At 38.9% G+C, this 27,068-nt stretch overlaps 1 protein-coding gene across 10 annotated transcripts in view; it reads left to right on the top strand.

The window, feature by feature from the left end:
• PARD3B (par-3 family cell polarity regulator beta) overlaps positions 1-27,068 on the top strand; it is a 656,325-nt gene that overhangs the window by 334,443 nt on the left and 294,814 nt on the right. For 9 of the 10 annotated variants that reach the window (XR_010919815.1, XM_067548843.1, XM_067548841.1 and 6 more), the window contains exons 6-10: positions 8,125-8,211; positions 13,605-13,730; positions 19,055-19,401; positions 22,642-22,781; positions 23,865-23,993. Coding sequence is in view for 9 of the 10 variants with exons in the window: in XM_067548843.1 (XP_067404944.1) it covers positions 8,125-8,211; positions 13,605-13,730; positions 19,055-19,401; positions 22,642-22,781; positions 23,865-23,993 (829 nt within the window). In the remaining variant the exon portion in view is untranslated. Of the gene's footprint in view, positions 1-7,319; positions 7,326-8,124; positions 8,212-13,604; positions 13,731-19,054; positions 19,402-22,641; positions 22,782-23,864; positions 23,994-27,068 lie in introns of those variants that run through there. The other variant, XM_067548845.1, reaches the window with a different exon arrangement.

The raw sequence follows: 27,068 nt of genomic DNA, 5'->3' as shown, positions 1-27,068 counted from the left end.
CGCTGCCTACAAGAATGGCTGTGTTCAGTCTACACGGCAAACACAGCTTCAACAGACATCTGATAATACCCACCAAAGTCAAGGATTCACTACGCTGGAGGACAAAACCAGAAAACATCTGCATCTGAATACATATCAATAGGAGCAACCATCAGTAAGATCATGACAGACACTTCACTAATCGGATGCGGTGCCTATATGAAACACCACACCATCCAGAGACAATGGCCTCCTACAGAAACTCACCTGCCATCAATCTACTCGTGTTACGGGCAGTTTGTAAGTCATGCTTACACTATCTTCCACAGATATCAAACAGGACAGTACGTGTGATGACCAACAACATTGCTTGCGTGTTTTACATAAATTGACAGCGTGGGGCCCAATCCTACTCCCTACGCATAGAAGAGAAGCCATGAGACTGTGGAACTGGTGCATAGGGCACAACATAAATATCTCTGCTTCATAGGTTCCCGGCTGTGAGAACATGATGGCGGACATACTAAGCAGACAGTTCTTTCACCAATATGAATGGGAATTGAACAACACAGTTCTACAGTCCATATTCCAACAATGGGGAGTCCCATCCATAGTCCTATTCGTAACAACAAAGAACCAAAAATGTTCACACTTTTGCTCAAGAGCAAGGTTAGGATCCCAATCCCTAGGGCATGCCTTCCTCCTTAAATGGGAGGCAACATTTCTCTATGCATTCCCACCAAACCCATTACTATCACAAGCAGTATACAAGATACACCACAATGGAGGCCTCAGCGATACTGATTGCCCCAGCATGGCCTAGACAACCATGGTACTCTTACCTGATGAGAGTGTCAATTTGCACCCCACCACAGTTTCTTTTTCAGAGTGACCTTCTGTCACAAAACAGGAGGGGCAGGACTCTTCATCCTGAACTGGACTGGCTTCACCTGAAGGCTTGGTTCCTATGTGGTTCCATCAAGATGAGCTAAACTGGCTAAACAGGTATTACCTAACAGCAGAAAATCATCCATATGTAAAACCTACCTTCAAAAATGGAAAGAATTCTACCTATGGTGCCAGTCAAAACGCACTAACACGCTTTCAGCACCCCTCCAGCTAGTCCTGGACTACATGCTGGAACTTAAAAACTCTTGAGTCCCCATGAGCTCCATTAAGTACATCTTGCAGTCATCACTGCGTTACACCACAAAATTAAAAGGATGTCATTATTTACACATCCCAATACCAAACGTTTCCTCACTGGTTTACAGAATATATACCCAGAAGTCCATAATCCCACACCAACATGGGAACTAAATTTAGTATTTAAAACTCTCCAAGGACTCCCATTCAAACCATTAGCTACATGCTCATTATTACACTTATCAATGAAAGTAGCGTTCTTAGTCGCTTAGTCAGCTAGACGAGTAGGTGAAATAGGGGTCATCGTGGTTCACCCGCCATATACTGTATTCTTTAGGAATAAAATCACAATGAGACCTCACCCTTCTTCCTTTCACATAAACCAACTGATCCATCTTCCCACATTCTATCCCAAACCACACGGGAACAAACAGGAGGCTTTGTTACATACGCTAGATGTCAGAAGAGCTATGGTATTTTACCTGGATAGAAAGATAGAACTAAACTTTTTTCCATAAATCCTCAAGACTAGTCATCTCAACAATGGAACAGTCCAAAGGATCCACCATCTCTAACACACAGACTTTTTCAAATGGATATCTAGCTGCATCCAGCTGTGATACGAACAGAATAAAATATAACTACCCTTGGGGATCTGAACCCACTCTACTAGATCAATGACTTCAGTCGCTTTTCTCAACAATGTTCCACTGTCAGACATTTGTAGAGCTGCAACTTGGGCTCTGAACACCCATTCACAAAACATTATGCAATCATAGAGAGCTCGGTTACCAACACACTGGGTAGGCTCTACAGTGTTAGCGTCAATCACTCAGACAACTTCAAAGTCCTCCCCCCACATCCACAATGGGTTCTACCGTGAGAAGTAAAAAGGAAGAGTGCAGGGAAGTAGAGCACCCACAGGGACCATCACTCGAAGAAGAAGAGAAGGTTACTCATCCAGTGCAGTAACTGAAGGTCTCTGAGATGTGTGTCCCTGTGGGTGCTCCACTACCCCCACTCTTCTTTTATACTTTGGAATTTGTATCAGGAACTCTACAGTAGAGAAGGAGCTGAGAGGGATGGTTTGCATGCACAATAGATGAAGCACCAATGGTGCCGGGGGACAATCATCATGCATGCACAACCCGGATGAACACTGCTGCCGAAAACTCTCCGATTGATAGTGCCGGGACACATCAACACATGAAGTGGAGCACCAACAGGGACACATATCTCGAAGAACCTCAGTTTCTGCACAGGAGGACTAACTTTTTCTTCTCCTCACTACTATTCCTACCTGAAAGGGGGTTCCAGGGAGGATGGAGCTAGGCTGTTCTCAGTGGTGGCAGATGACAGAACAAGGAGCAATGGTCTCAAATTGCAGTGGAGGAGATCTAGGTTGGACATTAGGAAAAAGTTTTTCACTAGGAGGGTGGTGAAGCACTGGAACGGCTTACCTAGAGAGGTGGTGGGATCTCCATCTTTAGAGGTTTTTAAACTGTGGCTTGACAAAACCCTCGCTGGGATTATTTAGCTGAGGTTAGTCCTGCTTTGAGCAGGGGGTTGGACTAGATGACCTCCTGAGGTCCCTTCCAATTCTATGATTCCTCTTTCTTGACTGGATCTGCTTGAGTGCATGGATTTAAAACTAACAGTAGGATCTCTGGACTCTGCAGTAGTTCAGTAGGAATTTATCAGCAGCCCTGAAATTCCACCCTATGGTGCACCATGTAGAAACAGAAGTGTTGCTTTTGCAGACCTCATTTAAAAAAGATTTTCCATAGTAAAAATAACCCTGTGAATGAAAAATAAACCTTATCTATTTGAAAGTAGATACTTAGTTTATTAACATTGGATTACTTGGAATTCAGAGAATATTTCATGCATAGATAATTCATTAAGTGTTTAATTACACTTGTTCCTCTTGCCTTCAGTTTCTTTTTAGTAGAGGTGAGGTTCACAGTTCCTTTGACCCGCTTGATTTAAACACAGTGAATATATAAATAAAGCTTATTTGTAGCACCTTTCTTCTTCTCTTCTGTTCGCTTTGCTATGTTCTTCTTTGTCTTGCTGCATCCTGACAGCTTAGAAAGCAGAAGTGGAACATTTTGTAAAAACACGGTGCCTGCAAGCTGTATGATTTGTCTCTGCATTTTTAGGCAGTTGATCTAATGTGAATTTAGCAAAAAAACAGGTTTTTAATGGAAAGATTCTTGATTTTGGTTGTCAGTATTTTGAGTTTCTGCTAGATAAATACATTTTAGTTACATGAATGAATGGGGGAAGGTGACGATTTTTTGAGGTTTCTTAAATTCTTTCACATTTAATTTTTTAATTTAATTTAATTTTTCCTATTTTGTGTCAGTTCTTTTGTTGCGTGGGGTGATTGAACCGCTGTTCTCTCTTATAGGAGATAGTCCATGGTCCTCTGTCTGGCTGGAAATCCCATAACATCCCCTTAATGTTCAGCTGCATTCTTCATTACAGTATATTCTCCACTACTTTTTATTGTTGTTAAGATCTTTCCCTTCACCTTCCTCAGCATACTTCCCATCTAGCATCTTCATATACAGTCTCTCCTTTCAGGTCTTAGGTCATTTTGGTTCAATTCTGACCATATCTTGTTAAAAAAGCAAACAAACAATTTGTGTCTTCTGACTGAGTCTGCTGTGCAATCTGCCGTGGAACACGGCTAGAAGCAGATGCTGACATCCTGTGGGTCCTTTACTCTTACACCTAGTGAGTGTCAGCTGGCAGCTTTTAAAAATCCCAGATTGGGTGTAGAAATTTAATTAGCATATGCAAATACATTATTATAAGATGTAAATAAAATAGTGGTTCAGAACCAGGCACATTCCTTACATGGATAAAAATATGTATGCTTCCTCTGACATTCCCATTAGTAATTAGGTGCAGAGCATGTTTTCCCCCTTGAAAATGCACACCCTTGTGCTTACAAAACAAACAGCACAGCCTATGTTTGTTGGTGTTTTACCCTTATGTATGTCTTCCCTAATGGAAAGCTCACAGCAGTTGTTGTGGCTGGATATCCTTGTGTAATACAAACAAGGTATGAAAAGCACAGTTCAATAAGTACATTTAACCTCTGTATTTAGGAGTAAATGTTTCCTTTCCGTCTCTCATTTATCTATGGTCAGTGTAGACTCCACAGGGTGTGATCAGGATTGCAATCTGCATTCCTACTTGCTCTGGAACATTCAATTCCTATAGTAAGAGCCTTCCAGAGGCAGCAGTTTCATAATCTGCATTTTTTCTCTTTCAAATTTTCATGGAATTTAGAGCTATCAACCAAAGAAATGCTGCCTCACCAACTTGGGCCTCTGTTAAGGGTCACTTGGCACACAACCTGGATAGAGTTGTAACAGTAATGGAGCCAAAAGAATAAGTAAATAGCATGGTAGATATTTGTCCTTTAACTTATTTATTCAGTTCGTTGCTGCTGTTGGGTTACACACAATCTCAAATGCAGTTGATAAGACAGATTTTCTCTTGTAGACAGTCTGGAGGGAAGTTTCTTCCAGCTGAGATTGGAGATACTTCTCCAGTATATCCTGAGGCAAACAGCCCAATATGGATCCAATCTGTCATACTCCCCAGGAGAAAGGGAATTCCATCAAGGCAAGGGTCCTCACATTAAGTTTATGAAAGACAAAAAGAACAGCTTCATTAGCTGTCTCTGAACAAATCCCACACAGCAGTCCAGATCAGTTGTCTGTCTTTTTCTAGAAAGCTCGTATAGAATGCCTTGACTTAAGGACACATCAGATTAATTTTCCCATTTTAAATTTCACAAAACATGAATTCCTAATATGGCATTTTGGAAAAAAAAGTCAAGGTATTTGGCTACAAAGGCACTGTAGCTGCACAGTAACTCTGTAGATCAAGCTTAAACACTTGAGACACACCTAACATTAGGAAAATGTTGGCTTTAGTGTTTCAAATTAACTATGGGGCATTTTTGTAAAACAATACTCATCAGCATTTTTAACAATGTGCTTGAAAACCTATCCTGCCAAATGTAATGGACTTGTAAAGGATCTGGCAGAGATCGATAAACATAGAACAATGAAGAATTTAAATAATAAATTATAATAGCTCCTGTGGTCCATGATATGTTAGATTGTGGTCGCAGCTACCGCAGGGTGGTAACATCAGGCAAATATTCTCTTTTTAATATAGACCACTACAGTAGATTTCACACACGAGAGACGCAAGCAGATACTTAAATGGTCCTAAATATGATTATAGAAGTGAGGGACAAACCTTGAAAGGCTGGCCAGTTTGATTCAAATAAATGTCTAAGAAGAGTGCTTGTTTATTTTGAATCTTATGAGAAGTCATCTGTACTTTTTTGTGTAGAAATTGTTTAAAGTATGATAAGGACAGTCTTTTGTGATGTAATGGGACTAATTGGTGCTATGGAACTTAGAATGGCAACACACAAATGCACATTCCTTCATCATTTGTGCATGGACTAAATACTTCCAAATTCCCATTTGTAGCTGGAAGGCAGGTTTGGTGTTTTGGTATTCTGACTTGCTGGGCCAGACCTGCTCTTTCAATGGTAAACATGCTAAAATGCTCAAGATATGGAGGGTGGGTTTAAAACATGGCTAAGGCAAACCAGTCAAACATCACAAACATTTTGTGAGTGTGTGTTGCCCAGGCTCCACTGAGATGGTAGTGCTTGCCTACCCGTTTTCAGAGCCTTCACCCGTCTACATACACTGTATGGTGCAGAGTCTATAAAAACCTCTCCTGTGGGTCCCACTTCTGGGTTCTTGTTTAGATAGGGACTAGTGGTCATTCTTTTTATTTAAAAAAAAAAAAAAGTTTGAAAGTATTTTTTTCTTGTACATATGAAATGTGTAGGCCTGAATTTAGCACACATATAGCTATTAAACCCTTGCTTAAGTGCAGAATAGGGACGTTAATATATAAAAAACCCTATATTTCTATTGATTTGTTTTTATGTTAGACTTAAAAATAAACTTGTATGTTTTCATTGGCCTTGAGTCTACGTTTTTAAATGTAAATAGGTTTTCTGTCACCTTAAATTTATATATCTGTCATGATTTCCCTCAGAATATTCCACTATAATACATAGAAGAAACAAGAAGACAACTCTTAACTCATAGAATATAAACAAAATAGGAGTTACGTGAGGACAGTTGTAATTCTTGCTAATTTTCCCTCTACAAATCAAACAGCAAATTCACTTCTTGTGGTTGTCTTTTTTGGATCTGTAGGAGGCAGCTGCTTAATTGGTACTCTCTGATTCTGAACAGATCCTGAATATCTGAAAAGTTGCCTTCTCATTGTATTTTGGTGCTTCGACTTCTGTCTGAAAGCAGGAATTGGAGGAAGGTCTGAATGGAACTGAAAAATATTAACCTAACTTTTTCTCACACAAGATTTTTATCTGAGTTTCTGACAATAGATTAGACCTTAATTTTTCTAAACAATTTCCTCAAAGAAATGTAATCTATTAATTACCTAGAAATCCTACAGGAGTTTATATGAATACTTTGACAGTCCACCGCTGCCCCTCTGAATCTTGAAGGTGGGGTAAAGAAAAAGAAGGAAAATATGTAGCAAAATAAAGCAGACATTTTGAAAGTCTCTTGCTTCTGACTGCTGTAGGAATAGAATTCCACATAAAGTAAAATAGTTCATAGAAGACATTTATTTTGGGGCTATTGATTTTTTTAAATGCTCACCATTCCATTTTTAGAGAGTATACATTTTTAAAAACAATATATTTTAGCAGTAGCTGTGTTGAAAAATAAAGTTCCCAAAAAATCATGTGACAGGACTACATTAGTTTTTCATTTCCATATCATCTTAAGCAAAACAGCCTATTTTCTAAGGCAAGTTGCTTCCAAGTTACCATTCTGAAATTGAATAAAGACTCTTAACCAGGAAATTTACTTCATTAAGGGAAAATAAATGCCCAAATTTGTCAACGCTCACTTGCAATCAGTGTCCTCTTCCTGGGCAAAGAAGGTGGATGACTCACTCTTGGCAATACATGAAGTGGCCCCCTTGGTTTAGCTTCACGCTTTCTCTAAACACTAGATTAACATCCAGGCATTGGTTAATGTAACTTCTTGTAGTCTGATTAAATTTCAGTCTGTTTGAAGTTGAAGAAACATCCAGCAGACTTTTGTTAGATGGTGAGCCTTCCCTTCTGCTCTTTTCAACACTGTTTTTGGCGGCCCCACGCTCTAGATGGCATAGGGAATTGGAAATCAGACTGGCAAAGAGATTGGGAAATTTTTTCCTACCTGATTATTTTTCTTGAGATTTCATGTCAATCCAAATGTTTTCTTTTTCATATTAGCATCTTTTGATGTATAGTTTACATTACTACCAAGAAGCCATGTGTTTCAATATATTTTGTAGAAGGGTCTTATGTGACCTCATGAATGTAAATGATGGCACAGTGTATAGACCACTTAGTTATGATTATGTTGACTGTTTTTCATATTGGTTTGATACCAATAAAATATGGTATCTATATTTAGGGCTTATCTACATAGGTAAAGTGACTGAAATAGCTATTTGGTCAAAACTAATCTTGAATAGTTCCCTGTGTGGATACTTTATACTGGAATAAAAGTACTTTATTCTGGAACAACAATTATTCTGGAATAAAACCATTTTTATTCCAGAATAGAGCGTTCACATAGCTCATTCTGCAATAGCTGCTTCAATCAATTTCCCCATAAGCACTTAGGTAAGTAACTACTAACATGGTGCCTTCTTTTCTCATTCAAAACATATAATTCTCATCCACAAAGTCAAAGATGTTATGTCAGCTGTTTCAAGTTGCAATATCTGTTATGTACATTATTGAGCCCTGCACTTAAATTCCCTTGACTGCCTTTCTTGTCTATCTTAATGTGTTATATATAAATTTCTCATGTATTCCTTAGTACAACTTCATGTGTGTTTTTGCTCCCTCTTTCTTAGTGATATGACAAGAACAGTAGAGATTTCTGGGGAAGGTGGCCCTTTGGGGATACATGTAGTGCCTTTCTTTTCATCTCTGAGTGGAAGGTAAGATGTTTTCCATATTATAGAGAAGCATGTTAATGAAAAAGGTGTCAGCTGTGTTTCTCATAAAATATCTCTACTGTGAAAGCATGACAGGGAGCTAAACCTGTTTTTTTAACAGTAGATAACCTAACCCAATGTACTGTCTTCCTTCACTGACATCTATGTTGTTCTATGTGTATATTAAGAGAACAAAACCCATTTCTGTTATATGTTCATAATGTTTGTACTTTCAAGTATCTCTGACATTTTTTTCTGAATGAAAACATAACATGGTCTCTAGTTAAGATTATTGTACTTCTTGAGAGGTGATTTTTTGGTCCAATTGGATTTCTCTCCCCAACTCTTATTCCGAAATGACAAAAGAAACACATAAAAGTCAAAATGACTTGCTTGTCTGTTCTTCCTTAATTTTTTGGTCATCTTTCAAATTAGGTTCTTTAACATTTACAAAACGTATACTATACCATGAACTTTTCTTTTGTATAGTAGGATTACTTTAGTTGTAAATGATTTAACATAGTGTATTGAGATCACAAAAGACTACCATAGTGGCAAGTTCATACTGATGTACTGTACTTGAGTGTGTCAGCATTTTCATTATAGCTCTTTTCCAAATTATGTAACTCAGATGTAAAAAGTTTCTCTAGACTGAAATTTGACATATGAGGTCTCTGCCAGAGAGCTAATTTGTAATGCTGGCACTATGAGAGCCCTGTGACAGAGATGGGAAATTGCCAGTATCATAAATGACATCACTTTATAGTAAAATGGCTTCCTCTAGTACTAAGGCCAATTGTAATTGCGATCTTTTTTTTAGTTTGTAGTCTAATCTTAAAGAGAAACGTTTCTTAACTTAATAATTTTCAGAATGTTGAAGTGAAGAGGGAAAAGTTGTATTTTTCCTTTTAAGGTATTGTATTGTTCGTGAATATTTTCTCAGCAGAATCTCAGGCTTTAGATGGACTCAGATTCAACTGGGGTATTTAGTTGCCAAATTGAAAAGAAGGTGACCAAGCAGCTGCTTGAAAAAATGTCACCTTATTTCAGGAGGAAGGATTGAAAGTCAGTAGATCTGAGTTTTGCACTTGGCTCTGTCACAGACTTCCTGTTTCCCCATCTGTAAAATAGAGACGATACTGCCTTCTGGTATAAGGGCATACATAGTGAGGCTTAGTTTGCTATTTTTTCTGGAAGGTACCAGAAAACTACAAAGTATTATCATCAGTAATTTATTATGACTGAAGTACTTCTGATTCTGAATTTCAACTGCTTAAGGTGCATCTTTAAAAGAACTCACTCAATAACCAACATAGCTCTTTGGCCTACTTTCTGTGTGTGTTAATATTCTTGTTTACAAATGCTATGGAGCATGGCTTACAGCAAGCTATTTTTTGACAGACAGGCTGAGTGTTCATCCAGTTGTCTCCAAAAATTCCAGTGACGCTTGGCAGAATTGTAGTGATATCTTTGTAAAATACCAGAATGGTTTAACCACGTATTCCTGTTATTTAATTGAACAGGGACTGGTGTCTAAATTTCATATAATTCATCAAAACACAAGAAAGAATAGAAGAAGCCTTTTCTATTTCTGTTAATGACAGGGCAGAGTTTATCAACAATGCTGGCCATCCACTTTGACTGATATTTTTGAATGAGGATAGTATTCATATTACACTAATACAGGTAGTAATAATCTTCAATGAATAAGATTTAGGGCATTTTAATTGTAATCCTGGTTTTTTTTTTTTCAGAATGAGTTTAAGCAAAATGCTTTGAGCTTAGGCTTTAGTATACAAGTGAACAACAATAACTAGTTGGAATAATTTTTCATTTTCTTTGTGTTTAGACTTACCATAAAAGAAAGGAAATTAAATTTCAAAATCACATTAAATTAATGTTAAAGTTGAGACTTCATACAATAAAAGTAATGAGGTAATGAGGTTAGGCTGTCACAGCATACTTAACTCAACACATGTGTCCAGATACTGCAGCACATATGGGGAATATCAGGCCAGTCTGTGATCTTATAGTACTATGTGGCTGTAGTGTCTGGGCATGGTGAGATTAGTTAAGATCACAGCAACAGACGTAATTTTCAATTTCTTTAATTTCCTTATTTTTACTAGTTTCTTTCTTAATGTAATTATTTTAAATTAAATTTGAACATTTAACTCTTTGGCTGCAGCTAATTGGATGTTTCTATTGGTATTCTTATAAATTGTCAAATTTTGCCTCCTCATCCCCTCCCAAATAAAAAGCTTTCTTTATCACAGTGCAGTGTTACAAGGGGATCTCTAAATAAGATATTTGTTATGCAAAATTCCAATCTAGTAATGCTCATGAGGGGAAAACCCAAACTCTTTAAAAATCACGTTTGTAGATAAATAAAACTCCTATGTTTTTGCCGTTCTATTACTTTGTATATTTAAATATAAATCAAATGCACAGTAACCAAAATGTTACTTAAGAAAACTGTTTATGGTTAATCGTGAGGCAGTCCTCCTGACTATAATGTTGGGTGCAGCCATGAATTGGGAGAGAATAAAGGTTTTTTTTATTTCTAACATGGAGTGGTGGAAAGGAACTGTGAAGTTGAAAATTACATGATGCTGTACTAAGTGAAACCAATGAAAAGGGCCTGTTCTGCTATGTCTATACTGTAGTGTAAGCCTAGGATTAGAGAACCCAGGTCTTAAGCATCTTCACTAATTTTCAACCCTAGATTAAGAATTTTCAAACCCAGGCCTGAACCCTGGGCTCCGGTGTCCACATTGCAGACTCGGATCCAATCAACTATATCCCAAACTTCGTAGTGCCCTCCCGAAATGTCTCCTCTAACACTTGGTTCATGGTGCAGTGTAGAAAAACTTGACTATCCACCAAACTTGATTGTCCAGAGGACAGAGAAAGATGGCCTGTGAGATGCTGGGATCCTTTTGGCAGTTTCCCAGTGCACAAGTCCATTAGGGCTGTACATATACTGCAGAACAATAGGGCTTGGACCGTGGGTCTGGCTTGACTCAGGTTCTGACCCACCACCCCTGTGGAGTCCTGGGACTCTGGATCCAAGCCCTTGGTTATCACAATTTTATGTGTAAATGGAAGAGGGGTTAGTCTTGAGTCTGAGTTTAGCCGAACCCTGGGTTTACATTGTGGTGTAGACATACATTGTGGTGTAGTCATCGTACAGCTTACATTGTGGTGTAGTCATCTATGTTTGATGCTCATATGGCATGGCTGGGTTAATGTATAAAAATGGGATTATAATGGGGGTCTGCACACACACAGTCTTCAGTTATTTGGAATATTAAACTGGTCTCGGTGACACCTCAGGTTTTTAATCCAGTCTCAGGAAAGCACAGTTTTCTATGTGAAATCCTTCCCATTTCCTGATTTAGCGCTTAGCATGCTATGAGGAGAAGGACATCAGTCTCTCTAAGGCAGAAGTCTGACTCTTCTTTATGTAGTTTACTTTGCACTTCTACAACACTTTCTATTTGACCTTCTGAAAGCATTTTACAAATATCAGTGTAGTAAACCTGACAATATCCTTGTGAGGTAGGAAATTAATATTGCTCTTATTTGTTCAGTTGAGGACACTGTGGGTCATGGGGATTTAATTTACTTGAGAAAAGATGTACAGGAAGTCCATAGGCATATAACCCAGATCTCCTGGCTAGAGCTTTGCAAAATTTTGGTAACAAATGCACACTGCCCCTCCACCTGGATCACTGTGGTTTGCAGAGGTTCAAGGAACCTAAGCCTCAATACAGGCAAGGTTAGCCTGATTTCTCAGTTTCTTTGGACTTGGTTGGAAAGAGATTGTTTCTCACGCATGTCATCCTTCCCTCAGCAAAAATGGCCTTCCAAGTCCTTGTAGCAATGCCTATGTATTTTGATCTGGTACAATTTAACTTTAACCTTTTCCTTGTAATGATTCCATCTTATTTGTTAACATGAACATATCCTGCATAAATTCCATCTGAACATTTTGTCTGGGACGATGGGGCTGGTTTTCCCTTTCATTTCTCCAACCCCTGACTAATGGGGCTAGTACTTTCTGAAATGCTAGGCAGTGTTTGTGGTGATCCCAGGCCATGTGATGGTCGTAGTGCCAATGGTGTTGACTACGCCACTCGTTCAGAGAGGAACGAGACTCCTAATCCTTTTCAAATTGCTTTGCAGGTTCGGGGAGGGGTGAAAGGAAAGCGTCTTATGACACAGCACTTTCCAACGCACAGCCTCCCTTTAGGGGATCTTTACATACACTAGTCGTGGTTTTAAAACAATTTTGATTTATTGAGCATTCATAGCATTAACAAGCAACAATAACAAAGCAGCTTTCTGGCACCAATGTGCCTTCCCTGATAATCCTATTTGCCCTTCCCCTAAGGACTCCTATATAGACTGTGTCTCGTATCAGCCCAATCTCCATTGGCGAAGATACAGTTCCCTACTTAGTTCCCTTCTAGTTCCTGAGTACCATCCCTCAGTGGACCTCAATTAGACTCACCCTCCTGTGTAGTCCTCTCTCTCTCTGCGGCGCAAGCATTGGCAGGCAAAGTTTCAAGGCCTGTGTTGTGGAGTCCTGGACCACTCACAGTCACTCCCGACTGGTCTCTGGTGTTCCGAGACAATCACTTCTCTAAGAAGAGAGGTGACCGAGTGGGTCAAGCTGCTGAAATTTCAGGCAGCTTATATTGTCCTGAGCCAGTGCTCATTTGAATATTGGTCTGTTGTTGGCCTGTCTTGGAGTTTACCTGCTATCACCTGCTATTTGCATAATGGTCTATCTGTGGCCTGTCTTGCGGTTCACCTGCTTTACCCTGCTGAAACCTTGGTTTCCCCTTTTTGTTTCTTAACATATTTGCATAATGGTCTAGCTGTGGCCTGTCTTGCTATGTCCTTGCTTTATCCTGTGGACACGTTGGTTTCCTGTTTTTTACATATTGATCCAGCTTTTCTTTAGTCTATTGACACATTGGTTTTTGGATCCCTACTTGCATAAGCATTTTCCGTTACACCACGTTCGCATAGATTCGCACCGAATCTATTGTTCCGCCACCTACATCTTGTTACAATCTAAGCAAGATGGAGTTGAACTGCTCTTTGTAGGTCTGCCATAAAAGGCAGGCCCTACAGTGTTACCAACTGTTTCAGTAGACTAAAACTATACTAGCTGGTTTCATATTCTTTTGTCCTTGTTCATTAATGGAAAATAGATTTTGGAAATCTCTCCTTTAGACTAAGGACTTAATACAGTGTGATTAGTAGACTATAAGAAGATCTTTGTCCCTTCCTCGGTAAAGACCAATATCTATTTATAATTATTATAAATGTCTTGTGTACAAATCTAATAGAGAATAATCATAAGCTTTATTATTGCTTTTCAGGATTCTAGGACTCTTTATCCGTGGTATTGAGGAGGACAGCAGATCTAGGCGTGATGATCTTTTCCATGAAAATGAATGTATTGTGAAAATTAACAATGTGGACCTCGTAGATAAAACCTTTGCACAGTGAGTGCTACTTAATTGATTCTGTTAACCACCAGAATGTTATATAATGCTGTACTTACTGAAGTGATTAATGTAGCATGTTTCAAGTAAAATACCATAAACTATGTATATAGCTGAAACAACATAATTCTCTTTCATGAAACTTCCAAATGTAGTAATATCTAGTTCCACAGTAGACTGAAATCATAGAAATTATATTATTGGAAGAACCTTCACCTGCCAGTGAAGTAGTACTTCCTACTATGTGTTCTAAATTGCTTTGTCCACTCCAGTTTTAAAGAATTCAAACAATGGAAAACTACCTCCCATGAGATCTACTCAGTGTTAGGAAACTTTCTCTTCTATCAGTGCTATTGGATTTCATTACTCCTTATTGCATGCCTTTGGAACATCCTAAATAAATCCACTCCCACCTTAGTGCTTACATTTCATAAAGTTATATGCTGTTAAATTATCACCTACTAGTAGTTGTTTAGCCAAACGATACTGTGCAGATTTAGCTTACATAACTTTTAAAAATAAGTCAGTCCGTTCATCTTTAATTTCCTTCCAATTTTTTGAGATATTTCTCATATTAAGGTACCCAAAACTGAGCCTATAATATTTTTGGTGCTGCCCACAACTTCTGAGAGTGTGATGTTTCTGTAACTAGTTAAGAAGAGAGAGAGATTTCTTGTTTTCTTGTGCTGGAACTATATCTTTTCAGGTGTCTAAAAATCGTTTAAAATGAATGATTTCTAACACTCACAAAGTGTAGAGCAGCTGAACTAAGTTGAAAGGCTAACTTTAAGTTAAAAGCATAGGGTAATAAGTTTTGACTTAAAATCTGTTGACATTGTTATTCATCCCAAATTGGCTTATGTAACAGAGAGTACTTTTGATAATCTGTGAATTCAAAAAGACTTCGTTGCTGGAATGAATAACCTCTTAAATTTCACAGACACAAATGTTTACTTAAAAATTAAATAGTGATTTATTTTTATTTTTAATCTGTTTATTAGATGAATGATATTCATAAAACAGCAAAATCTATTGAGGGCCCAGGGGAGCAGGTGCTTAACATTTTAATCTAAAAGCCAAATGTGCAATGTTTATAGTCTAAAAACAAATATAAAATTTCACTGTAACATATGATTTACAGTGGTTTGATGAAAACAGTGTTGACCTTATGCTTTAGTGGTTGGGGTTTTTTTGTTTTTCCTGGTTATACTTCTAACATGTTCTAAATATCTAATAATAAACCTATTCCATGGTAAAGTGGTACATTTTAGTTTTGGTGATTGGATGGTGTCAGAACCTAACCAATTTTTCTCCCTCTCTAGTGGAAAATAGTGACCACGTCATAACAGAGACCACTGTAGTCTTCCATAGATCTGTGCATTCTAACCAGAGAATACTCCCTGTGATTTTAATGCACTCCAACCTGCAAAATGTTCACAGGTGATGCTAGGAAAAACTGGTCGTCTCAGCTTCAAATCAGCAAAGTGTATGCTTAAGAGAAATCCTTATTCAACATGTGTTTAAGCACATGCTTAGCTTGAAGTATGTACTCAGATGCCATTTAAGTTCATGGAACTTAAGCATGTGCTTAATTTTAGTCACGTTTTAAGTGTTTTGCTGAATAAGTATGGACTGCTGAATCAAGGCATTTGTCCTGTAAAACTGAAGTACTGAAAAAGTTTTAATGCTATATTTGAGTGCCTTCTGCATTTCTAGTCCAACACAGGAAGTTTCTTTGAGAAAAGTGAAATTTTGGCAAGAAAAACAATAGATTTAAATCCGATATGAAAGCTTAAATAAACCAAAACCCTACCAACCTATATTGTTTGTATTTTCGTAGGAATATTTACAGCCAAGTACATAGTTAGGTATATTTGATGTGGTATTCTACAGATAAGAATGCAAGTATACAGATGTTTGTTACAGTATGAATGTAGATGTGGTTTGGCATCATTGTACACAGAGATATATACTGGTATTTGGTGAAGTATTGCTATACACTGGTAGCTTTTTTTATATACAAGTAACATAGGTATTTGTTGCAAAATAGTTTTTGCAAAATCAAGCCCTCTCACTGATTTAGTTATCATTTATACCACAAAATAATTTGATCCCTAAATTGTCAAATGAATTTTAAGTTTTGGGGCTGTAACATAAAGGTCTGTGGTCTCACCTACAGCTAGTTTTTTGTTAAGAAAATGCATCTTTCCCAAGTGATTTTTTACATTGATCAAATTATTTTTGGAAATTTTGAATGACTGTGTAGAAGTTTCCAGTTCCCTTTCTGCCTCCTCTGGAACATACTGTAGATTTTGAATGCCTCTGGGCCTGTAGCAATGTGGAGAATTTCACACTCTGATTTCTCTGCGATGCTGCTTGCTTTCTGGAAGACTTGGAAGCATTACAGCAACTGCCAGTTCTCTGTCAGATTCCCTTTTAAACTGAGAGATTTGGGAGTCTTCACTTGCTCAGTTTTTGCCAAAGATTTAATTTCCTTCTGACACCATGTAACCTACAAGAGTAAGATAATGGTCTTTACTTCCTGGCCCCAGTCACCTGAAATGAATCAGGGTTACAAAAGTTTGATGCTTCTGTCAAATGACAGGGTTCATAGCAACTTGTTCCAATGGCAACTGATACAGAAAGAGTTACCAGTTTGACTGTTGGCCGGAAATTCTGTTTTTAGTGGTTAGATTCCTCCTACTGATTGCAAAGTATCCTTTAATAGTTAGCAAAGGCTATCGTGATTATATTTTCTTTTTCAGTTTTGTTTTGGATGTACATTTTTTAGTACTGCTCTGAAAGATTGCTTCTTCCTTAGCTGAAATACTAACAACCAATTTGTTGTATTTCCATGTTCATAATGGTTTTATACATCTCTACTGTGAGTCTCCTTTTTCATTTAGTGTTAATAAATTCAATTATATTCTGCTGTGTTCTGGAGATTTTAGCACCTCTTTTCATTGAGTCTTTGTCTTTTATTTCTTTACGTATACATTTGGAGAGCTAAGAAATTTGACTTTCTCTGCCCATTACATTTTTCTCTTTCTTTTAAAAGAAGTCCTGGCAGTTATTTTGTACTTAGGTACTGTTCTTAGGTTTCCCACAGATTTAATGTGTGTTCTCACTGTTAGTTTTAGTTTGTGAGAGATTTCCTATATGGTTAAGTCACCATACAGTGTATTGTCAAGTGGCTGTTTGCAATGATATCAGAATGGGGAGTGAGCTGAGATAAATTAAGTGAGGATTTTACATTCTTAAATATCTAATACCTGGTGGTTTAGGGATGAGAAAGAAGTTTGTTTTGAAATAAACAATGTATGGTACGAAAGTAGACATAACTACAACTCTGATATCTGTGCAGGATATGGGCTGTGGGGCATAGTTCTTTCACTACTATAGTTAAAAGCATTTTTGAGCCTTTATGTTGTGTGTGTTCATATAATAGAGTTGGTATAGAATTGGGGCACTATTAAACTCTTCTGCCAAGATTAATCTAAAGGGAGTTTGGTCCTGAGGTCCATTTCACCATGTCTTTGAAAAATTGTGAAGAGATTTTTATTTAGTGAATATGTAAAATATGCACTGGTTGCACTTAAAAACTTTCCCATTCTGCCTTAGACTTCTGACTTTAGTATTTCCTTATTATTCTAGGGTACATTGTAAATACTGAGATATGATTATTTAAGGAAATTAACAAGTTTTTAATCGTGACCACTCTTTTTAATACAGGCAACTTTCTATCATGAGTTTCTCCTCCATACTAGGATTGTTATCTAATTGCAAGTGTTTGGCTTAGAGTGGTATATTTTTATTAATGAGATAGTCTTCTCTTCTTTTCCTGCTTTTACGTTTAGCAAAAGTAGAAAATTTGTTCTGTTCGGTGCCCATTTGAGTTTCTTTTGCATGCCCATGTCCTGATCTGTGCTACTGCTACAGGATTCTGCTCTTCCATATTTGTATTGGAAGCAGCTATACCCACCACATTTCCCACTACAGTTGCTCTCCAGTTGTGCAATAACCATTTTAGTCAGCATTCTCCTCTAGCACCTTGCTTCCTACTCCTCCTCACCAAGAACTGTCTTCCGTGTGTTGATTAGCTTAGGAGTTTGCAAGTGGGCACACTTCATAGTAGCCCAGGGATCTTGCTAGCTTTGCAAATCCCAATTCCTTTTCAAAGCATAGAGAAATGCTGTGGTGTCGCAAATCTTATTGCAGTTTTACTGCTGACTTTTGAAGGAGCACCACTTTACTTTGAAATATATAGTTTTCTGAGTTCTGTAGAATAAATTCATAGCTGATCCTTTGTAAACAGTTTCCAAGTATGCAGAAAGGCATATATGAATTTTGCAGTGTGACCCTAAGCATCCCTGTATTCACACCCTAAACACTATTGTAGTAATCTTTGTACAAAATATAAGTTGAGGTACCATTTGAAAACTAATAACTCACTGATCATTAATACTCTTGTGTGATGTATGTACATGGTGTTTATTAAGAGTTTTGAATATATGCTGGAATTAAAGTGTGTTTTTAAACCATGCATTTCAGGGGAAGTTGGTAAACAGGTCTGCTTTAGACAAAGGAATGTATATTTGATTCTCTGGCCCAACCTGGTTTTCAGGCAAAGACAATGAAGGTCCATTTTTACATATTAGATAAACAGAGTTATTAAGCTAACAAGTAGGGGAAGAAAGAGTGTGGCGCTTCCTTCACCACCAGACTCCATGTCACCTTCCTCACAGCTTGGATAAACTTCACTTTTAGGGGTAACTCTCAGAAGAATCCATTTAAAAGTTTTACTGGTCTATAATGACCGGGTGGCTGAACATCAAGTGGCAAGCAATTGAATCGGCCAATTGTATATAATATTACTTATTGTGTTTTTATTTATCTCAATTAAGTTAATAAGCTGTGATACACTTTTGTATCTTTAGAGGAACAAACATACCTTATTGTTTTTCTGAACTGTCCTTGAGAGGACTGGACATTGCAGAGCACATGGTTTGGGGAAAATTTGAGACTGGGAGTGTGTTGTGCTCACTCTGCAATTAGTAACCAAGGCTATTGGAAGCCAGAATGGGACTGTAGACAGGCTGCTGGAATCAGAGCTGCTGAACCAGGGCTGTCTAGTACACAGCTACTCAGAGTGTGACCTGCATGCTGGTAGGCTGGCTGTGAGTGGCCCAGGCTGGAAGCTGAAGTACTCAGGGTTGCAGGGCAGGCTGTGACTCAACTCTTCATTGGTCTGGATTCCACCCCAAACCTCAGAATGTACAGATTGTCTGGTTTTGATATATCTGTTTTCATGCCTTTCTTTAAAGGGCTCAGGATCTCTTCCGTCAGGCAATGAAATCTCCAAACGTCTTCTTGGAAGTGGTTCCTCCATATAATCGTGAACAATATGAAAAATCTGTCATTGCTCCCCTCTGTTTGCTCAATAATGATGAAGGAGTTCCAAAAGCAAAGGTTCCACCTTCTGTTCTTACAAGAGCAACTGTGAAAACAGTAGATCTATCTGGAATGAACAGCCTGGAGGCAACGCTACAACAAGCTAAGAGCCCCAATCTCCCAAGGTTGGGTAAGAAACCATCTTCGCCATCACTGTCTCCTCTGATGGGCTTCAGCAACAAGAAAAATGCAAAGAGAATAAAAATAGACCTTAAGAAAGGTAAAGGTGTAACAATCAGCAGTTATGTAGTGTAACAACTGCATGTTGTCTCTATTGGTACCTTAACTTTTAACTGAACTGATGACTTGAGGCCAGCTTAGTGTTTAAATAGCATAGTTATTAATACTTTTGTAAAAGATAAACAAAAATGTTCCTAATATGTCCCTGGGAACTCTCGCCAAGCTTATTCTGCTCTGTTTTGTTTTTGTGCCACTGTGACATTGCTGGGGGAGGAAGTTCATATAAGGTGATGCTGTTGCACTCTGCATTTAGGAAAAGGAAGCAGATCAGTAAAATCAAATACAAAATTTCCGTGTCTTTGTAGCTGCAAAGGTCCTGAGGCAACATAATATGAAGGGAAGGAGAAGAATAAAGGGTAGGCAGCAGTGCAGAGAGTGCAAGGGGCATAGTTTAAAAGCACGATAAAATAGAGCAAGCACATGGAGTGCAGCAATTGAACATGAGGATATGCAGTGCAGCCCCACAGATTCATTGGAGGAGCGCTTTAAGGCACTTCCCTGTAATTCATGGATTTTGAAGACAGAAAGGACCATTATGATCATCTGGTCTGACCTCCTGGTAAGTGGTTCATGATACGTAACACATGTCATGGGAATTCCCAGTATAAATGCTTGCATCAAGTCCAGTAGCTAGACCACATCTTCTTTTTTTTAAAAAAATCCAATCTCTGTTTTAAAATTTGCAGTGATGGAGAATCCCCCACAACCCTTGATAAATTGTTTCAATAGTTAATTACCCTCACTGTTAAAATCAGCACGTTATTTCTAGTGTGAATTTGTCTAGCTCCATCTCCCAACCACTGGTTCTTGTTATACCCTGGTCTGTTATGACTCAAGAATCCTTTATTCTCCTGGTGTATATACTTATGGACTGTGATAAGGTCACCGCACAACTTTCTCTTTCATGAGCTTCAGTCTCTCACTATCAGGCAAGTTTTCCAATCCCTCAATCATTCTTTTGATTTTTCTCTGAATCTCCTCCAATTTAACATCCTTCTTGAATTGTGGACATCAGCACTGGACAGAGTGTTCTAGTAGTGGTTGCACTAGTCCCCAATACAGAGGTAATATTACCTCCCTACTCCTATTTGATATTCCTCAGTTTATACATCATAACCCCAAGTCCTTTTCAGAGTCCCTGCTTCCCAGAATAGAGTTCCACATCCTGTAAGTATGGTATGATCTTATATTTGGCTGTATGGAAATTTGCCTTCATCCGCCTTGCTTAAGCAACCCAGATTGATCTGTATCAGCGATCTATCATCTTCATTTTTTACCACTCTCACAATCTCTGAGTCATCTGCAGACTTTATCAGTAATGATTTTGTGTTTTCTTCTTAGCTTGGAGCCAAGAACCCATCCCTGCAGAACTCTATTGGAATGATGATGATTCCCTTTGTACAATTATATTTTGCTTTCAGTATGCGAGTTTTTAATCAATTTAATATGTGCCATGTTATTTTTTGTAATATTCCGGTTTTTAATCAAAATGTCATGTAGTACCAAGTCAAATACCTTATAGAAGTCTGTGTATATATCTATCAAACATGTTATCGCATCAAAAAATGATACCAACTTAGTTTGATGATTTATTTTCCATAAACCCATGTTGATTGGTACTATAAAAACATTAATTCTTTGTAAATCAAGTCCCGAATCAGCAGTTCCATTATTTTCCTGGGTTTAATGTCAGGCTGGCAGGTCTGTTGTTACCTGGATCATCCTGTTTACCCTTTTTAACTTTCTCTTGGTACAATGTTATTTTTTTCTAGTAGAACATCCACTTCCAAGTCTCTAAAAATAAGCAGTTAACAGTCAAGAGAGTTTCTTGGTCAGTTCTTTTAAAACTCTTGGACAGAAGTTAGCTGTACCTTCTGATTTAAAGATGTCTAACTTTAGCTACTGTTTAACATTCTCAGTATCTATTGTTGGAACGGAAAGTATACATCATCTGGCTTTTTCCCAAGTACAGAACAGAAATATTTATTGAACATATCTGCCTTTTCATTATTATTACTGACACTTTTACCATTTTCATCTAGTGTTCAGGTTTCTTTTATTTGTGATATAGTTGTTTTTGTTTTTTTTAAATAAACAACCCTCTTTCTTACTGTGCATACTCTGCTGGCCATATATTTCTACTTGTGTCTTTTTGCCTCCCTTATCAATTTGCCACAATTACTAGCATCTAATGTCTATGTATTGTTATCAGTGTTCCCTTTTTCCATTTATTATAAATATGGGGTTGGTTTTTGTTGTTGTTTATACTGCTGCTTTTTTGCTTCCTTTTTGAACCAGGCTGGTTTTTTAATCATCATAGCCTGCTTTCTTGATTGTGGCTTTTTGGGCATCGAGTAAAATGTTCTTAAGCAGTTCCCAATTATCATTCACATTTTTATTTAAATTCTTTCTCCCAGCTGATTTGGCTCATAATTCTTTTCAGCTTTGCAATGTTGCGTCTTCTAAATTCTGTTTACACATAACAGATGTAGGAAAGTCATGATTACTTGCACTAAGCAACTGCTAATTTTTAGGTCTGTGATAGATTCTTCTTTAGCTGTCAAGATGAGGTTCAGTATAGAATTCCCCTGTTATAGCTGCCACACTTTTTGAGTTAGGCAATAGTGGTATATAATTTTTAGGAATTCCAAGGATGTTATAGTACTGGCAGCATGAGACCTCCAATGTAAGTCACCCAAATTGAAGTCCCTCATGCTAAGTTTTCCCTACACGTTACAGATGGGTGCTTAAGGACTCTGTTGTCTTGTTCTGTCTTGATTTGGTGGCTTCTAGAGAAGACATACATTAGTACCTATCTTGTGCTTTAACTATTAAAACATTGATCCATAAGCATTCAAGATTTTGCTTCCAAAATTTGACCTAAAAATAGGCAATGCCGTGTATGACATAGAGTAACTAGTTTCCATCTTCTTTTGCCTACTTGATCCTTCCTTATGTTGACATTCCAGTCATGCAAATTTTCCTACCATGTTTCAGTAATATCAAAAAGGTTGAATGTATGCTCATAAATGAGCAGTTCTAATTTATCTTGTTTATTACTCACACTCTTAGCATTGGTGTATAGGCAATTAAAGAATTTCTTCTCTTGATGCCTTGATTAATTTTGTTCTTATGTTTTTAAATTTAACTCTTCAGTTATTTTAATTAATATAATGTTCTTGTTAAAATTTACAATGAGCCTTCTCTATCTGCACTCTAGGTCCTGAAGGACTTGGTTTCACTGTGGTTACCAGAGACTCTTCAGTACATGGCCCTGGTCCTATTTTTGTGAAGAATATATTGCCAAAGGGGGCAGCAGTAAAAGATGGTCGTTTGCAATCAGGGGACAGAATACTGGAGGTTAGGAAAACTGGGACTACCAAATATCCTTCCCTTTTTCTCCACTAAGTATTATTTATTGACTTTTTAAATATAAATTTTACATATATTTGTATTTTCTGTAATTACTAGTGACCAAAATAGTATGGCATGTTCCTAATTTAAATCCCATATTTCCTCACATTGTAATTTGTTTGTTTGCTTCTAAAGTACAGTGCTTTCATGCTGCTTGTTGACTTACAGAAACAGGTGCATATGAAAATAGTTTCGCAAGGCATTCAAACAAGCAAGAGTTGATAAAATGGCTGCCTGATTTGGAAAACAGTTACTTGAATTTAAAAAAATCGGTCTCTGAAGTAATATCCAAGAATGTGTGTCCGCTGTGAATGTTTTTTTCCAATGCACATTTTAAATCAGTTGTATTGTGTTTTGTCTGTTTTAAATGTTCAAACGTCTATGACTTGTGAACTCATTATCTATGGGGCTATCTTTATTTGCTAACCTCAAAGAGCTCTTAATGTAAACAATATTTAATGTTTTTCATCTTCAAAGTGCTTTGCCAACTGATTAGTCTTCACAAAACCCCTGCAAGGTAGGTATTATAAACCGCCACTAAGAGATGGTGAAAAGGAGTAAGTGGTCAAATGATTTGTGCGGGGCCTGAGAGGAGAGTCACTGTGGGAACCAAGTTAAGGGCTTGTGTGTGTGGCTCTGCCGTGTGGATTATTAGGGTGTGAATTGCAGCACGCACTGAAGTGTTGATCTGTAACTACCCAATGTAAACCTTGCTAGTATGAACTAACGGATATCATCTAATTTGCAGTAATGTAGTCCCTGAAGACTATGTCAATGAAGTGTAGATACCCTTTAGTTCCTGCTAGTAGGGCCTACACAGGGCAGTCACAGTGCAACACTTTAGATTGCGCTGCAACTCTCACTCCAGTAGTCCATGCTGCAGAACCATGTTAGACAAGCCCTAAAATTCAACGTTTGTTTTGTTCTCGGACCACTGAGGCACACTGCTCCCATTTAGAAAATCAGTCAAAGATGGCACTTGTCAGTAAGAGTTATTGTTTGTTTTCTCCTCCTAATTACATCCATTAGGTGAATGGCAGAGACGTCACTGGCAAGACCCAGGAAGAACTAGTAGCTATGTTGAGAAGCACTAAGCAAGGGGAGACTGTCTCTCTGATCATAGCTCGGCAGGAGGAAACCTTTCTGCCTCGAGAGCTGGTAATGTTTTTTCTGCTATGCTGAATCAGAACAGTTCTCTGTGTTTAGAAATTGACCTAAGAAATACAAGTAAACAGTCACTGGATGAGAAGTCAGTGAAGGGTAATTATTTAAGACTTGTGTTGGAGAAGTATTTATATTTAATTTTACCCATTGTATAATCCAATTCTTTGAAATTTGATTTTAATCCCAGAAGTGATATAATGGGCATAACTCTCAAGGGAATACTGTAATGAATTATGTAACTATAAGACTGAGCATGCCTGAAAATAAAGTACACTTTTTTAGGCTTAGGTTTTTGTTTTAGTGTATATGATGAATTTCATTGCTTGTGAAAGTAATGGACTAATGACACTGGTTGCTGACAGGCTCTGAAGCTTCGCTACACAGCGCTGACAGTGCCTCTAAAATGTGTGTTGTTCAGTACTGGGCATCTTCTAAAGTGGGAATGCCTATTGTGGCAAATTGTGTGACGGTTATGTGAAATGAAGGGAAAATTCCATAGTAATTCTCAAGTATAATAGGGGAGAACCTTGCTTTCCTGGCAAACGTTCTTTGATTTAATAAAACAAGTTCTAATATGTGAGAGCTGTTCTTAAGTGTTTTAATAGATTTCACGTTCATTTACTCAGTGTACTGCTGACAAATAAAGCAATGTTTTGTACAGTGCTTTGGGAAACCTTGAATGTGAAACCATATTATTTTCCACCCTAAAGATACATAGGAGGAGTCCCAAAATGTAGAGGGGGCTATATGATACAAACTTGTGCTTCTCAAAGAAGGCTATCTCTTTTCCCTTATCTTGACTGATGAATATACTTGGCCTTTCAGTGAGAACTCTGCAGGATAAAGGAAGGACAGCACTTCCTGCCTTTGTCTCATTCCTCTATCTCCTTTGAAGAAAACAAATGGCCTTTCTTGTTTTTTTACTTGAAGAACTTGTCTTCTCCCTTTTGTCAAGACTTTGCTTTTCCTTTTGCTTTACCCTCTGTTAGCACCGTATCCCTCTACACTTTTGGTATATTTTCTCTCATAGTTTTCCTCTTGTCTCCTTGTTATCACTTAGTCCTTATTGAGCAAAGTGTGTGTTGCCTGCAGTCCTATCGGAAGCCCTGGAGTAGATTAGTTTCCTTGATGTGACCCTCTGTCTTTCTGCAGCTGCTAGCCACTGTTTCCTGTACATCTTCTCCTGATCCAGAGCCAAACTGAAGTGTGCTGAACTAATCTATTTTTGTTTTCATTTTCCTTTTTGCTTGAGCAATTATTTAAGGGGGGAAATGAGTTATGGAATGCTATCAAACCCATCCCAGGTTAATTAAAGAGATAACATTACATTACATTACATTACTAATTAGTGGTTCTCAGAGTCGTGAACCAAGTTGCTGACCTTGGTGAGGCGCTATTTATAAAGATCCTGAGCTCTAAATTCACTACGTGTATGGCATGAAGGAGAGAGTTTCTAAATAAATGGGCAAACCTGTCCATCATATTTAGGATCAGAACTCAAACTCCTTCTTCCACTCCCCAATATTTTTAAACAAGTTAAAGGAAAAAATCAACTGGTTTTTCTTCAAGTGATTGCTCGTGTTCATTCCACTATAGGTGAGTACACACCACCGTGCACAGTTGCCGGAAATTTTTTGCCCTTAGCAGATCCCATAGGGCCAGCTCTGGTGCCCCCTGGATTCCCGTGCACATGCCGTGGTACATGAGGCACTGCTGGCCCTACGCCCCCTCAGTTCTTTCTCTCCGCCCGTGACTGTTGCTGGAACTAGCCTTGCTCTCTGCAAGTACTATTCCCCTTCTTGAACTCTTTGTTATTTGAAGTACTTTAGTTAGTTGTTAAATAGTGTTAAGTGTAGTTAGATAAGAAGTCCCTGACGGACTTAGAGCGGCCATGCCATGCCCCAATCGCCTGGATTTAAGCTGTGTGCCTCCTACGGGAAGGCTCTCCCGCTCAGCAACCCCCATGATTGATGCCTTAAGGTCTGGAGGAAGAGCACAGGAAAGATAAATGTAAGATCTGCAGGGCTTTTACACCACAGACTCAGAAGGGCCAAGAGATTCGGTTAAAAGCCCTGCTTATGGAGGCAGCACTCCGCCCAGCGTCCAAGCCATCCCGCTCCACCTCAGCACCGAGCGTCACCTCGGTGCAGAGTGCACCGCTGGCACCGGGCTCAACTCGGCACCAAGCGACATCCCCGGAGCCAAAGAAGAAGAGACAGCATGCGGAGCTTGGACACTCCCCTGTGCTGTTGGCACGGGCAGGATTGAATGCAGAGATGCACCCGCCACGGCCTGTTGAGTCTTCTGTGGTGCCTGCATCTTCGAGCAGGGAGCTTTCCCCGACTCCTGGAAGTGGGAGAGTGCCCCTGCCGATGTTGATGACACTGGAGGCTTTTCAGGCGGCAAGAACCTTGTTGGCCTTGCCTACACCACTTCCACCTTTCCGCCGAGGGAGAAGGGGCCGGTGTCCCGGAGCAAGCCCACGTTGGGTCCCCCCAAGGGGCGGTGGAGATCCCTAGAATGGGAAGATCTCTTGCCAGACAGCCACCGGGGTAGAGCGAGGACGCTCCCCCAGCAGTCACTCCAAATCGGCATCGTCAAGCCAGCCTGCTTCGACTCAGGATGCGGAGTCTCCCTCTTGGCGCCGACATCGGTCCCCGGCACCGGAGGCAGCGCAGGCCAAGAGATGGCAATGGTCAAGGTCCACCAGGCGGCGCTCAGACACCTCCTGCTCCAGATCCTCCGCATCGAGGAGTTTGCCCGCACCGAGGCGGCGTAGAACCCAGTCACCATACCAAGACCCCACACTGCTCAGTCCCCGACGCAGAACCTGGTCGCCGGAGTCCAGCTCGGCACCGCAGAGTTCGGAGCAGTGCCAGTCTCGGTCACCAAGGGGCAAGCAGCGCCGCAAGTCCTCGGTATCGAGATGGCACTCCGGTACCGAGAGCTCTTCGGAGCACACCTCCATCTGTCGGCACTGCTCGCAGCAACGGAGTCGGTCCTCATTGTCTTCCACATCGAGAGGACAGTCCCCGTCATGGCACCCAGGACCGAGGACGGCCACGGCAC

The sequence above is a fragment of the Emydura macquarii genome, unplaced genomic scaffold, assembly GCF_026122565.2.
Source record: "Emydura macquarii macquarii isolate MOO-44397 ecotype Brisbane River unplaced genomic scaffold, CSIRO-AGI_Emac_v2 contig_1253, whole genome shotgun sequence".
Lineage (NCBI taxonomy): Eukaryota > Metazoa > Chordata > Testudines > Chelidae > Emydura > Emydura macquarii.
The sequence above is the reverse complement of the archived record's forward strand: the minus strand, read 5'-3'. Positions and strand labels throughout refer to the sequence as shown.